A 15,023-nucleotide genomic window follows, 5' to 3' on the forward strand; every position below is an offset into this window, starting at 1 on the left:
CAACCGATTCGTAAACATACTGCTAATTGAGAAATCATTTGACTAAACTAAATAAAAAGAAAGTACACTATGCACCTTAAATAATTGTTTAAAATGTGTGTATATATATATATATATATATTTTAAATCTTCCCCTTTTTCTCCACAATTTCGTGATATCCAATTGGTAGTTACAGTCCTGTCCTATCGCTGCAGCTCCCGTACAGACACAGGAGAGGCAAAGGTCGAGAGTTGTGCGTCCTCCGAAACACAACCCAGCCAAGCCGCACTGGTTCTTGACACAATGTCCGCTTAACCCGGAAGCCAGCTGTGTCGGCGGAAACACCGTACACCTAGCGATCCTGTCAAGCGTGCGTTGCGCCCAGCCTGCCGCAGGAGTCGCTAGAGCGCGATGGGACAAGAACATCCCTGCCGGTCAAACCCTCCCCTAACCCGGACGACGCTGGGCCAATTGTGCGCCGCCCCGTGGGTCTCCTGGTCGCGGCCGGCTACGACAGAGCCTGGACTCGAACCAGGATCTCTAGTGGCACAGCTAGCATTGCGATGCAGTGCCTTAGACCACTGTACCACTTGGGAGGTGGCCCTCAAATGAAATTTTGTGCAAAAAGGCAAACTCACCTCCATCAATCATTGAATCAGATGGCCCATTCATCGTAAAAACCAACTGATATTGCCAACTGATTTTTTTCATTGGCAAGATAAGCAAACTTAGGCATGACATGCCAGCAACAAACGGACACACTACACATCCAAGTATATCTGACCAAATTATGAAAGACAAGAATTGTAATTTTGAATTCCGTAAAGTCAGTGTGGAAGAGGAGTAATAATTATTGTTGTCTATTCTGGGTCTGACAACTTGGATGGAAAATTACTGAGGATAATAGCGGACGATATTGCCACTCCTATTTGCCATATCTTCAATCTAAGCCCACTAGAGAGTGTGTTGCCCTCAGGCCTGGAGGGAAGCTAAAGTCATTCCACTACCCAAGAATAGTAAAGCTCCTTTTACTGGCTCAAATAGCCGACCAATCAGCCTGTTACCAACCCTTAGTAAACTTCTGGAAAAAAATGGTGTTTCACCAGGTACAATGCTATTTAACAGTAAACAAATTGACAACCAACTTTCAGCACGATTATAGGGAAGGACATTCAACAAGCACGGCACTTACACAAATGACTGATGGTTGGCTAAGAGAAAATGATGATAAAAAGATTGGGGGGGGCTGTTTTGTTATTATTTTTGTGTATATAGGCAGCAGCCTCTCTGTGCTAGTGATGGCTATTTAACAGTCTGATGGCCTTGAGGTAGAAGCTGTTTTTGTGAAGAATACTTTATCAAAATGTTAAGCTAATGGTTCTGATCTGTAGCATCAGCGTCATTGTTTTTAAACTTTTATTTTTTTATACGAGTGGTTGTATTACTTTGCAATCTATCCCATCTCACAACTGTCCCAGTCTATGTTTGGAATATTTCTTTCTCACACAGAAGAATAGGTCAACTTTTGTACTATGGGTGATAGTAGATTGACATAGGCTAGTGCTTTTGCTCTTCGTTAGGCCCACTCATCTTATTGGCTGACGAGATGTGGACAGCTTTTCTAACATCTTCAATATGCACCTCAGAATTGGATAAGGACGCATGCATTTGCGTCCCTGATGTGTCTGTCTTCACTTGTAGCCTATTTTGTAACTGAGATGCCTGTGAGAAGGACCCGATCACGTAATAAGAATTGAGATATCTGAGAGAGCCATGCAAGTGAGAGATGCTTCGGGGCGATTGGCAGCACGGAGAAAGGATTTATAATTATTATGTTCAGCCTAAGGGCACAACGGCCACTGGCCGCAAAAGGCATGGATTTATTTAGGGGGCATTACAGCCACACAAGGGGGACGACGCCGGATAAATTCGAGGCCTGGCGAGAATATTATCAAGTGCTTCTCAAATTGTGAATGAGAGACTGATGAAATGTGTGCAGCCTTCGCAAAAAAAAAACAAATCATCATCATATAGCCCAATGTTTGTATCAAAACTAAAGTTGCATAAATAACTCTAAATGAATCATATACGGTGCCTTTGAAAAGTATTCAGACCCCTTGACTTTTTACACGTTTTGTTACGTTACAGGCATACTCTTAAATCTATTAAATAAATAAAAATTCTCAGCAGTCTACACACAATACCCCATAATGACAAAGCAAAAACATGTTTTTCGATTTTTTTTCTTCACATTTATTACAAATAAAAAAACAAAAATACCTTATTTACATAAGTGTTTTGACCCTTTGCTATGAGACTCGAAATTGAGGTGCATCCTGTTTCCGTTGATCATCTTTGAGATGTTTCTACAACTTGATTGGAGTCCACCTGTGGTAAATTCAATTGATTGGACATGATTTGGAAAGGCACACACCTGTCTACAGTTGAAGTCGGAAGTTTACATACACTTCTGGGGATCCATAATAAACCCCAGGAAGAGTAGCTGCTGCCTTGGCAGGAACTAATGGGGATCCATAATAAACCCCAGGAAGAGTAGCTGCTGCCTTGGCAGGAACTAATGGGGATCCATAATAAACCCCAGGAAGAGTAGCTGCTACAAAATACACAGACACCATGTTGACTCCATCTGCTTTACCATAAGTACATTTACCTTTGTCATGTATTAGTGACTTAGTGCATTCATTAGAAGATAGCTAGATGAGACTGCTGCATATCACAGTCATAGTCAGTACATTTTTCCTCAATGTAGCTATCAGCAATGTCAGAGCAGGAAGTGTTAAACATTCTCTCCTCCTCTCCCGCTCCTCTACAGGGGGGTTATAACCTGACTGCCATCTCTGAGTCTATGTCTGCCTGCACCAGCATTCTCCTGGGAGACCCCGCTCTGCCTCTGCCTCCCTTGGTCCCGCCTCACCCCAACGCAGCAGTCAGCATCAACAAGGTCATACGCACCCACTCCGCCTATTGGCTGTCCCTCAGGATACAACGTGAGTCCTGTTTCTCTATCTGGAACTCTCAGGAATCAGTATTTACTGAAAGATGTTTGTTTTTGTTTTAGTGTAAGATACATTTTTTTCTTTTATCATCTGTTTAAAACGACAGGATGTGTATCCCAGGGGGAAACTGTATCCCAGGGGGGAACTGTATCCCAGGGGGGAACTGTATCCCAGGGGGGAACTGTATCCCAGGGGGGAACTGTATCCCAGGGGGGAACTGTATCCCAGGGGGGGACTGTATCCCAGGGGGGAACTGTATCCCAGGGGGGGACTGTATCCCAGGGGGGAACTGTATCCCAGGGGGGAACTGTATCCCAGGGGGGAACTGTATCCCAGGGGGGAACTGTATCCCAGGGGGGACTGTATCCCAGGGGGGGACTGTATCCCAGGGGGTATCCCAGGGGGGAACTGTGTCCCAGGGGGAACTGTATACATTTACATTACATTTACATTTAAGTCATTTAGCAGACGCTCTTATCCAGAGCGACTTACAAATTGGTGCATTCACCTTATGATATCCAGTGGAACAACCACTTTACAATAGTGCATCTAAATCTTTTAGGGGGGGGGGGGTTAGAAGGATTACTTTATCCTATCCCAGGTATTCCTTAAAGAGGGGGGGTTTCAGGTGTCTCCGGAAGGTGGTGATTGACTCCGCTGTCCTGGCGTCGTGAGGGAGCTTGTTCCACCATTGGGGTGCCAGAGGGGAAACTGAGTGAAACTGTATACCAGGGGGAAACTGTATACCAGGGGGGAAACTGTATACCAGGGGGGAAACTGTATACCAGGGGGAAACTGTATACCAGGGGGGAAACTGTATACCAGGGGGGAAACTGTATACCAGGGGGGAAACTGTATCCCGGGGGGGAACTGTATACCGGGGGGGACTGTATACCGGGGGGGAACTGTATCCCGGGGGGAACTGTATCCCAGGGGGGACTGTATCCCAGGGGGAACTGTATCCTGTGGGGATGTAATGTTTTCCCTGTATTGTTTTCTCTCTAATCAGTTCCAGAGTCTCTCCGCCTGTCTCTGCCAAACCCCAAACCCAGAGGGAAGAGGACTTCTAAGGGCAAGAAGTCTCCCAGACAGCGTAACCAGGACGGGACCAGCCCTGGTCAGGGGTCACCTCAGACCCCGTCTCAGACCACACCTCTGCCCTCTGGGGGTCGGGGCGACCTTGACCTAGATGACCTCACAAAGGGACTGGTGTCACTCGACCTAAACCAAAGTACCTCAGCCAATCCCAGCCCAGCGTCTGTCCCTGTGGGTGGAGCCAGGTCGAAGGTAAGGTTCAGTCCTACGAAGAGCCCTGTTAAGGAGGTTAAGACTGAAGCTGTTCCAAATACGCCCGAGATTCTCCAACCAACGCCCGACAAGACAGAGACGCAGGTAAGGAACCATGTGATGTCATGGGTTACATTACCAAACGGCACCCTATTCCCTAGTGCACTACTCTGACCAGAGCCCTATCCAAAGTAGTGCACTATATTGGGAATAGGGTGCCACTTTGTATGCAACCTTTTGGCCAAGATCCCTGCTTCCTGTTTTTAGATAATTTCTGTACTTCTGGGGGATTGGATCAACTAAACCTTTTGGAGTGGCAGGGTAGCCTAGTGGTTAGAGCGTTGGGCTAGTAACCGAAAGGTTACTAGATTGAATCCCCCGAGCTGACAAGGTAAAAATCTGTTGTTCTGCCCCCTGAAAAAAGGCAGTTAACCCACTGTTCCTAGGCCGTCATTGAAAATAAGAATTTGTTCTTAACTGACTTGCCTAGTTAAATGAAGGTTAAATAAAATGTAAAAAATGCAGGCCTTCGACTCTGACCTCCATCAGAAACAGACCGTGTTTATTTTCACCTCCAAGGTTGTCAATGATTGAAAATGTGAACCTTTTCTCCTATTGACTGGCTAGACTGGCTAGATACATTGTTACTGAATTACCATCCTAGGCGGTCACCATGGCTGCCTCAGACCCAGTTACCAAGGGAGACCAGGAGAGCGGTGCTGCGACGGTGGAGGTGGAAGAGGCGTCTGGTTACTCCAAGGAGCCGGTGTTTGAGCTGTTCTGTGGAAACCAGGATGTGGACGGGGTACAGATGATATTCTGTTTTTTGTTTAGTTTTTTTCTCCTTTCATATTAAGTTATGATTTGTTGAGGCGTTATCGGTAGATCTGGCGATCCAACCCCTCCAGGTCTTATCTAAAATACCAATTAAAATAAAAAATACTCTTAACATCTCAGTACGCTGAAGATAACAGTTTACGATTGAGGCAGAAATCTCATGTAACTTTTCACTATTTTCAAGAGAGCAATTTTAGCTTTTTTTTCTCCCCCCCCAACCCCAGAGCACTATGTACGTGGTGGATCCCCTGTCCTGGTGCCCCCACCTAGACTCAGTGAAGCCTGTTCCTGCTGGAGGGATAGATGTGTTTCGGCCCTGTGAGGATTGTGGGACCGACACTGAGAACTGGATCTGTCTCTGCTGTTACAAGGTACTGGAATACAAAGGACACTTCCTCTCCTCTTAAAACCTCATATCATCTCCAGTACCAGCGTCTAGACGTCGAGCTCTACCGGCGCCCAGAGGTCGACCCTCTACCGGTGCCCAGAGGCCGGACCTCTACCGGCGCCCAGAGGCCGGACCTCTACCGGCGCCCAGAGGCCGGACCTCTACCGGCGCCCAGAGGCCGGACCTCTACCGGCGCCCAGAGGCCGGACCTCTACCGGCGCCCAGAGGCCGGACCTCTACCGGCGCCCAGAGGCCGGACCTCTACCGGCGCCCAGAGGCCGACGTCTTAACAGAATCACTTCTATTCATGTACATTTCATTTAACAACTGTAGAAATTCTTTATCAACCACAAAGCAACACTCTTCTTGGATGAACATATTGTCGGCAATAAGATATACATTTAAATGTAACTTTATTGTCCTCGATTTGTGTTTGACGTCATAGCAAGACGTAACATGCCATTCTCTTGACTAGTGTTTTTCCTCTTTTGATATGTCAAGGTGTACTGTGGTCGCTACGTCAACCAGCACATGGTAACCCACGGCTTGGTGTCAGAACATCGTCTGGTGCTGAGCTTCGCTGACCTGTCAGTCTGGTGTTACTCCTGTCAGGCCTACGTCCACAACCAGGTGAGAGACTGTCAAATCACGTGTTATTTGTCACATGCTTGGTAAACAACAGGTGTAGACTAACAGTGAAATGCTTAGTTACAGATCGTTCCCAACAATGAAGAGAGAAAGAAAATAGAGAAATAATAGAAAAGTAAAATAACGTAATAATAAATACACAATGAGTAACAATAACATGGTACTATACACAGAGTACCAGTACTGAGTCAATGATAACATGGCTATATACACAGAGTACCAGTACTGAGTCATTGATAACATGGCTCTATACACAGAGTACCAGTACTGAGTCAATGATAACATGGTACTATACACAGAGTACCAGTACTGAGTCAATGATAACATGGCTATATACACAGAGTACCAGTACTGAGTCAATGATAACATGGTACTATACACAGAGTACCAGTACTGAGTCAATGATAACATGGCTATATACACAGAGTACCAGTACTGAGTCAATGATAACATGGCTTTATACACAGAGTACCAGTACTGAGTCAATGATAACATGGTTATATACACAGAGTACCAGTACTGAGTCAATGATAACATGGCTATATACACAGAGTACCAGTACTGAGTCAATGATAACATGGCTATATACACAGAGTACCAGTACTGAGTCAATGATAACATGGTTATATACACAGAGTACCAGTACTGAGTCAATGATAACATGGTACTATACACAGAGTACCAGTACTGAGTCAATGATAACATGGTACTATACACAGAGTACCAGTACTGAGTCAATGATAGCATGGCACTATACACAGAGTACCAGTACTGAGTCAATGATAACATGATTATATACACAGAGTACCAGTACTGAGTCAATGATAACATGGTACTATACACAGAGTACCAGTACTGAGTCAATGATAACATGGTTATATACACAGAGTACCAGTACTGAGTCAATGATAACATGGCTATATACACAGAGTACCAGTACTGAGTCAATGATAACATGGCTATATACACAGAGTACCAGTACTGAGTCAATGATAACATGGTTATATACACAGAGTACCAGTACTGAGTCAATGATAACATGGCTATATACACAGAGTACCAGTACTGAGTCAATGATAACATGGTTATATACACAGGGTACCAGTACTGAGTCAATGATAACATGGTACTATATACAGAGTACCAGTACTGAGTCAATGATAACACGGCTATATACACAGAGTACCAGTACTGAGTCAATGATAACACGGCTATATACACAGAGTACCAGTACTGAGTCAATGATAACACGGCTATATACACAGAGTACCAGTACTGAGTCAATGATAACACGGCTATATACACAGAGTACCAGTACTGAGTCAATGATAACACGGCTATATACACAGAGTACCAGTACTGAGTCAATGATAACACGGCTATATACACAGAGTACCAGTACTGAGTCAATGATAACACGGCTATATACACAGAGTACCAGTACTGAGTCAATGATAACACGGCTATATACACAGAGTACCAGTACTGAGTCAATGATAACACGGCTATATACACAGAGTACCAGTACTGAGTCAATGATAACACGGCTATATACACAGAGTACCAGTACTGAGTCAATGATAACACGGCTATATACACAGAGTACCAGTACTGAGTCAATGATAACACGGCTATATACACAGAGTACCAGTACTGAGTCAATGATAACACGGCTATATACACAGAGTACCAGTACTGAGTCAATGATAACATGGCTATATACACAGAGTACCAGTACTGAGTCAATGATAACATGGCTATATACACAGAGTACCAGTACTGAGTCAATGATAACATGGCTATATACACAGAGTACCAGTACTGAGTCAATGATAACATGGCTATATACACAGAGTACCAGTACTGAGTCAATGATAACATGGCTATATACACAGAGTACCAGTACTGAGTCAATGATAACATGGTTATATACACAGAGTACCAGTACTGAGTCAATGATAACATGGCTATATACACAGAGTGCCAGTACTGAGTCAATGATAACATGGCTATATACACAGAGTGCCAGTACTGAGTCAATGATAACATGGTTATATACACAGAGTACCAGTACTGAGTCAATGATAACATGGCTATATACACAGAGTACCAGTACTGAGTCAATGATAACACGGCTATATACACAGAGTACCAGTACTGAGTCAATGATAACACGGCTATATACACAGAGTGCCAGTACTGAGTCAATGATAACACGGCTATATACACAGAGTACCAGTACTGAGTCAATGATAACATGGCTATATACACAGAGTACCAGTACTGAGTCAATGATAACATGGTTATATACACAGAGTACCAGTACTGAGTCAATGATAACATGGTTATATACACAGAGTACCAGTACTGAGTCAATGATAACATGGCTATATACACAGAGTACCAGTACTGAGTCAATGATAACATGGTTATATACACAGAGTACCAGTACTGAGTCAATGATAACATGGCTATATACACAGAGTACCAGTACTGAGTCAATGATAACATGGCTATATACACAGAGTACCAGTACTGAGTCAATGATAACATGGCTATATACACAGAGTACCAGTACTGAGTCAATGATAACATGGTTATATACACAGAGTACCAGTACTGAGTCAATGATAACATGGCTATATACACAGAGTACCAGTACTGAGTGGATGTGAAGGGGTACCAGGTAGTTGAGGTAGATATGTACATATAACTAGGAAGTGACAGATAATAAACGGTAGCAGCAGCGTATGTAATGAGTCAAAAAGGGTCAATGCAGATAGTCTGGGTAGCTGTTTGGCTAAATATTTAACTATTTAGTAGTCTAATGGCTTAGGGGTAGAGGCTGTTCAGGGTCTTGTTGGTTCCAGACTTGGTGCATCGGTACCACTTGCCGTGCGGTAGCGGAGAAAACAGTCAATGACTTGGGTGACTGGAGTCTTCCTCTGACACCGCCTGGTATAGCGGTCCTGGGTGGCAGTGAGCTCACTGGGGCCGTACGCACTACCCTCTGTAACGTCTTACGGTCGGATGCCAAGCAGTTGCCATACCAGGCGGTGATGCAGCCAGTCAAGATGCTCTCAATGGTGCAGCTGTAGAAGTTTTTTAAAATCTGAAGGCCCATGCCAAATCTTTTCCGCCTCCTGAGGGAGTACAGGGGGTGGGGGGACTGAGCACGCAGCCCTGAGGCGCCCCTGTGTTGAGGGTTAGCTTGGTGGGTGTGTTGTTGCCTACCCTCACCACCTGGGGGTCGGCCCGTCAGGAAGTCCAGGATCCAGTTGCAGATTGAGGTGTTTAGTCCCAGGGTCCTTAGCTTATTGATGAGCTTTGAGGGCAATATGGTGTTGAACGCTGAGTTGTAGTCAATGAACAGCATTTTCACAAAAGTGTTCCTTTTGTCTAGGTGGGAAAGGGCAGTGTGGAGTGGCAATAGAGATTGCGTTGTCTGTGGGTGTGTTGGGAGTGGTATGTGTATTCTAATTGGTCCAGGGGAGGATGGTGTTGATGTGAGTCATGACCAGTGTTACAGGCTTTGGTTTTTCCATTTTATATTTTGAGGTTGGACGTCAGTACGTGGGGCACCCCATCTGGTGTCACCTCGTTAGTCAGTATGTGTTACACCTGTGCTGGTTGCCATCTCGTTAGTGGGAAGCTGTTTCGTCTGTGCTGGCCCAGGTGCTATTTAAGAGCGGCTGGCCCAGTGCTCCAGTTGTCTTGATAAGATGTGGAGGGTAAACACCTTTAGTTGGCTCTCTCTATTTGATTTCAAGAAAAAAACAATATTTTATCTGATCTTCCCTCTTCATTTTGCACCACCTTTTGGTTTGCATCCTGTCTTTAAGGAAGAGTAGCTGTTGCCTTGGCAGGAACTAATGGGGATCCATAATAAACCCCAGGAAGAGTAGCTGCTGCCTTGGCAGGAACTAATGGGGATCCATAATAAACCCCAGGAAGAGTAGCTGCTGCCTTGGCAGGAACTAATGGGGATCCATAATAAACCCCCAGGAAGAGTAGCTGCTGCCTTGACAGGAACTAATGGGGATCCATAATAAACCCCAGGAAGAGTAGCTGCTGCCTTGGCAGGAACTAATGGGGATCCATAATAAACCCCAGGAAGAGTAGCTGCTGCCTTGGCAGGAACTAATGGGGATCCATAATAAACCCCAGGTAGAGTAGCTGCTGCCTTGGCAGGAACTAATGGGGATCCATAATAAACCCCAGGAAGAGTAGCTGCTGCCTTGGCAGGAACTAATGGGGATCCATAATAACCCCAGGAAGAGTAGCTGCTGCCTTGGCAGGAACTAATGGGGATCCATAATAAACCCCAGGAAGAGTAGCTGCTGCCTTGACAGGAACTAATGGGGATCCATAATAACCCCAGGAAGAGTAGCTGCTGCCTTGGCAGGAACTAATGGGGATCCATAATAACCCCAGGAAGAGTAGCTGCTGCCTTGGCAGGAACTAATGGGGATCCATAATAAACCCCAGGAAGAGTAGCTGCTGCCTTGGCAGGAACTAATGGGGATCCATAATAAATAAAATACAAAAGCATTTCATGTCTACAGATGTGAGTGCTACGGGTCGGTAGTCATTTAGACAAGTTACCTTGGTGTTCTTGGCTACAAGGACAATGGTGGTCTGTTTGAAACATGTAGGTACTACAGACTCGGACAGGGAGAGGTTGAAAATGTCAGTGAAGACACTTGCCAGTTGGTCAACGCAAGCTCTGAGTACACGTCCTGGTAATCCGTCTGGCACCGCGGCTTTGTGAATATTAACCTGTTTTAATGATCTTTCTCACATCGGCTACAGAGGAGCGGAAAAGTCGTTGCTCTCACGCATTGTTCCGTGTAGGCTTGTTCCTCCTGCGTTCTTCTCCCCTCTGCTCCATGTACACATGCTGCTCTTCCTCCTGCGTTCTTCTCCCCTCTGCTCCATGTACACATGCTGCTGTTCCTCCTGCGTTCTTCTCCCCTCTGCTCCATGTACACATGCTGCTGTTCCTCCTACTGTTCTTCTCCCCTCTGCTCCATGTACACATGCTGCTCTTCCTCCTGCGTTCTTCTCCCCTCTGCTCCATGTACACATGCTGCTGTTCCTCCTACGTTCTTCTCCCCTCTGCTCCATGTACACATGCTGCTGTTCCTCCTACGTTATTCTCCCCTCTGCTCCATGTACACATGCTGCTGTTCCTCCTACTGTTCTTCTCCCCTCTGCTCCATGTACACATGCTGCTGTTCCTCCTACTGTTCTTCTCCCCTCTGCTCCATGTACACATGCTGCTGTTCCTCCTACGTTCTTCTCCCCTCTGCTCCATGTACACATGCTGCTGTTCCTCCTACGTTCTTCTCCCCTCTGCTCCATGTACACATGCTGCTGTTCCTCCTACTGTTCTTCTCCCCTCTGCTCCATGTACACATGCTGCTGTTCCTCCTACGTTATTCTCCCCTCTGCTCCATGTACACATGCTGCTCTTCCTCCTACGTTCTTCTCCCCTCTGCTCCATGTACACATGCTGCTGTTCCTCCTACGTTCTTCTCCCCTCTGCTCCATGTACACATGCTGCTGTTCCTCCTACTGTTCTTCTCCCCTCTGCTCCATGTACACATGCTGCTGTTCCTCCTACGTTCTTCTCCCCTCTGCTCCATGTACACATGCTGCTCTTCCTCCTACTGTTCTTCTCCCCTCTGCTCCATGTACACGTGCTGCTGTTCCTCCTGCGTTCTTCTCCCCTCTGCTCCATGTACACATGCTGCTGTTCCTCCTGCGTTCTTCTCCCCTCTGCTCCATGTACACATGCTGCTCTTCCTCCTGCGTTCTTCTCCCCTCTGCTCCATGTACACATGCTGCTCTTCCTCCTACGTTCTTCTCCCCTCTGCTCCATGTACACATGCTGCTCTTCCTCCTACTGTTCTTCTCCCCTCTGCTCCATGTACACATGCTGCTCTTCCTCCTACTGTTCTTCTCCCCTCTGCTCCATGTACACATGCTGCTGTTCCTCCTACTGTTCTTCTCCCCTCTGCTCCATGTACACATGCTGCTGTTCCTCCTACTGTTCTTCTCCCCTCTGCTCCATGTACACATGCTGCTCTTCCTCCTACGTTCTTCTCCCCTCTGCTCCATGTACACATGCTGCTGTTCCTCCTGCGTTCTTCTCCCCTCTGCTCCATGTACACATGCTGCTCTTCCTCCTACTGTTCTTCTCCCCTCTGCTCCATGTACACATGCTGCTGTTCCTCCTACGTTATTCTCCCCTCTGCTCCATGTACACATGCTGCTGTTCCTCCTACTGTTCTTCTCCCCTCTGCTCCATGTACACATGCTGCTGTTCCTCCTACTGTTCTTCTCCCCTCTGCTCCATGTACACATGCTGCTGTTCCTCCTACTGTTCTTCTCCCCTCTGCTCCATGTACACATGCTGCTGTTCCTCCTACTGTTCTTCTCCCCTCTGCTCCATGTACACATGCTGCTGTTCCTCCTACTGTTCTTCTCCCCTCTGCTCCATGTACACATGCTGCTGTTCCTCCTACTGTTCTTCTCCCCTCTGCTCCATGTACACATGCTGCTGTTCCTCCTACGTTCTTCTCCCCTCTGCTCCATGTACACATGCTGCTCTTCCTCCTACGTTCTTCTCCCCTCTGCTCCATGTACACATGCTGCTGTTCCTCCTACTGTTCTTCTCCCCTCTGCTCCATGTACACATGCTGCTGTTCCTCCTACTGTTCTTCTCCCCTCTGCTCCATGTACACATGCTGCTGTTCCTCCTGCGTTCTTCTCCCCTCTGCTCCATGTACACATGCTGCTGTTCCTCCTGCGTTCTTCTCCCCTCTGCTCCATGTACACATGCTGCTGTTCCTCCTACTGTTCTTCTCCCCTCTGCTCCATGTACACATGCTGCTGTTCCTCCTACTGTTCTTCTCCCCTCTGCTCCATGTACACATGCTGCTGTTCCTCCTACTGTTCTTCTCCCCTCTGCTCCATGTACACATGCTGCTGTTCCTCCTACGTTCTTCTCCCCTCTGCTCCATGTACACATGCTGCTCTTCCTCCTACTGTTCTTCTCCCCTCTGCTCCATGTACACATGCTGCTGTTCCTCCTACTGTTCTTCTCCCCTCTGCTCCATGTACACATGCTGCTGTTCCTCCTACGTTCTTCTCCCCTCTGCTCCATGTACACATGCTGCTCTTCCTCCTACTGTTCTTCTCCCCTCTGCTCCATGTACACATGCTGCTGTTCCTCCTACTGTTCTTCTCCCCTCTGCTCCATGTACACATGCTGCTCTTCCTCCTACTGTTCTTCTCCCCTCTGCTCCATGTACACATGCTGCTGTTCCTCCTGCGTTCTTCTCCCCTCTGCTCCATGTACACATGCTGCTCTTCCTCCTACGTTCTTCTCCCCTCTGCTCCATGTACACATGCTGCTCTTCCTCCTACGTTCTTCTCCCCTCTGCTCCATGTACACATGCTGCTCTTCCTCCTACTGTTCTTCTCCCCTCTGCTCCATGTACACATGCTGCTGTTCCTCCTGCGTTCTTCTCCCCTCTGCTCCATGTACACATGCTGCTCTTCCTCCTACGTTCTTCTCCCCTCTGCTCCATGTACACATGCTGCTCTTCCTCCTACTGTTCTTCTCCCCTCTGCTCCATGTACACATGCTGCTGTTCCTCCTGCGTTCTTCTCCCCTCTGCTCCATGTACACATGCTGCTGTTCCTCCTACGTTCTTCTCCCCTCTGCTCCATGTACACATGCTGCTGTTCCTCCTACGTTCTTCTCCCCTCTGCTCCATGTACACATGCTGCTGTTCCTCCTACTGTTCTTCTCCCCTCTGCTCCATGTACACATGCTGCTCTTCCTCCTACTGTTCTTCTCCCCTCTGCTCCATGTACACATGCTGCTGTTCCTCCTACTGTTCTTCTCCCCTCTGCTCCATGTACACATGCTGCTGTTCCTCCTGCGTTCTTCTCCCCTCTGCTCCATGTACACATGCTGCTGTTCCTCCTACTGTTCTTCTCCCCTCTGCTCCATGTACACATGCTGCTGTTCCTCCTACGTTCTTCTCCCCTCTGCTCCATGTACACATGCTGCTCTTCCTTCAGAAAAGTTTGCAACACAACTTTGTTTATTTTCACAATTTCTCTCGTTCACTTTCGCTTGTAAATATCCACACTCGCTCATTAGTATTTAGCGAACCAGTGTCTGTAATTTTGCTACCAGTTTTTGATAATTTTGTTGACATTTACATTCAGTATGTACACACAGCTACAGAGGCTGAGCTGTATTAGGAGTGGGACACTTTCCAAGGATGGTTTTAACCCGGGGATAAGAGAGTGTTCATACTTGTACATCGTAAAATGGGTTAGCACTAACCTTAGCCCAGGACTAGCTTTTAGTTTAGTTTTAGTTTATTAATTTATAATATATAAAAAAAAACAAGCACACATACAACTTAAAAGCCATACATACACGTGAATAAAATCATCGAGGATAACACACGATAAGTGTTTCTGGGTGTTATTTCCATTTTGGTCCTCTTGATTGCAGGGTTAGCACCAACTTTTCGAGGCTAACCAATCAGTTACTTTGTTACCTAATTAGAATTTTCCAGAAACGTGAGAGTTGGTTTCAGATAACTCTGCTTGTGTGAAGATAGCACAGGGCCAGTAGTAGCCTGGGGCTAAGAATAACGCTGTGTGAAAAGGCCTATTCCCCATGCTTAAATCTCTCTTTTCTCTCCTTTTATTTTCTCTCCTGCCCTTCTACCTGTTGTCCAGATGGTGTTTGAAGCCAAGAACGCTGCCCACTGTATGAAGTTTGGAGAGGACATGCCTCTCTCTAACTGAAGCCATACAGGGACGACGACATGGA

At 46.5% G+C, this 15,023-nt stretch overlaps 1 protein-coding gene across 1 annotated transcript in view; it reads left to right on the plus strand.

Annotated features, from left to right (window-relative positions):
* Positions 1–15,023, plus strand: part of hdac6 (histone deacetylase 6) — a gene marked incomplete in the record, with an annotated part of 39,644 nt that extends 24,621 nt beyond the window's left edge. Inside the window, 6 exon segments of the mRNA XM_029718327.1 lie at positions 2,814–2,988; positions 4,007–4,389; positions 4,949–5,089; positions 5,346–5,492; positions 6,011–6,139; positions 14,930–15,023. Of these exon segments, the coding sequence (XP_029574187.1) occupies positions 2,814–2,988; positions 4,007–4,389; positions 4,949–5,089; positions 5,346–5,492; positions 6,011–6,139; positions 14,930–14,998 (1,044 nt within the window).

The sequence above is a fragment of the Salmo trutta genome, chromosome 28 (genome assembly GCF_901001165.1).
Source record: "Salmo trutta chromosome 28, fSalTru1.1, whole genome shotgun sequence".
Taxonomy (NCBI): Eukaryota; Metazoa; Chordata; class Actinopteri; order Salmoniformes; family Salmonidae; genus Salmo; species Salmo trutta.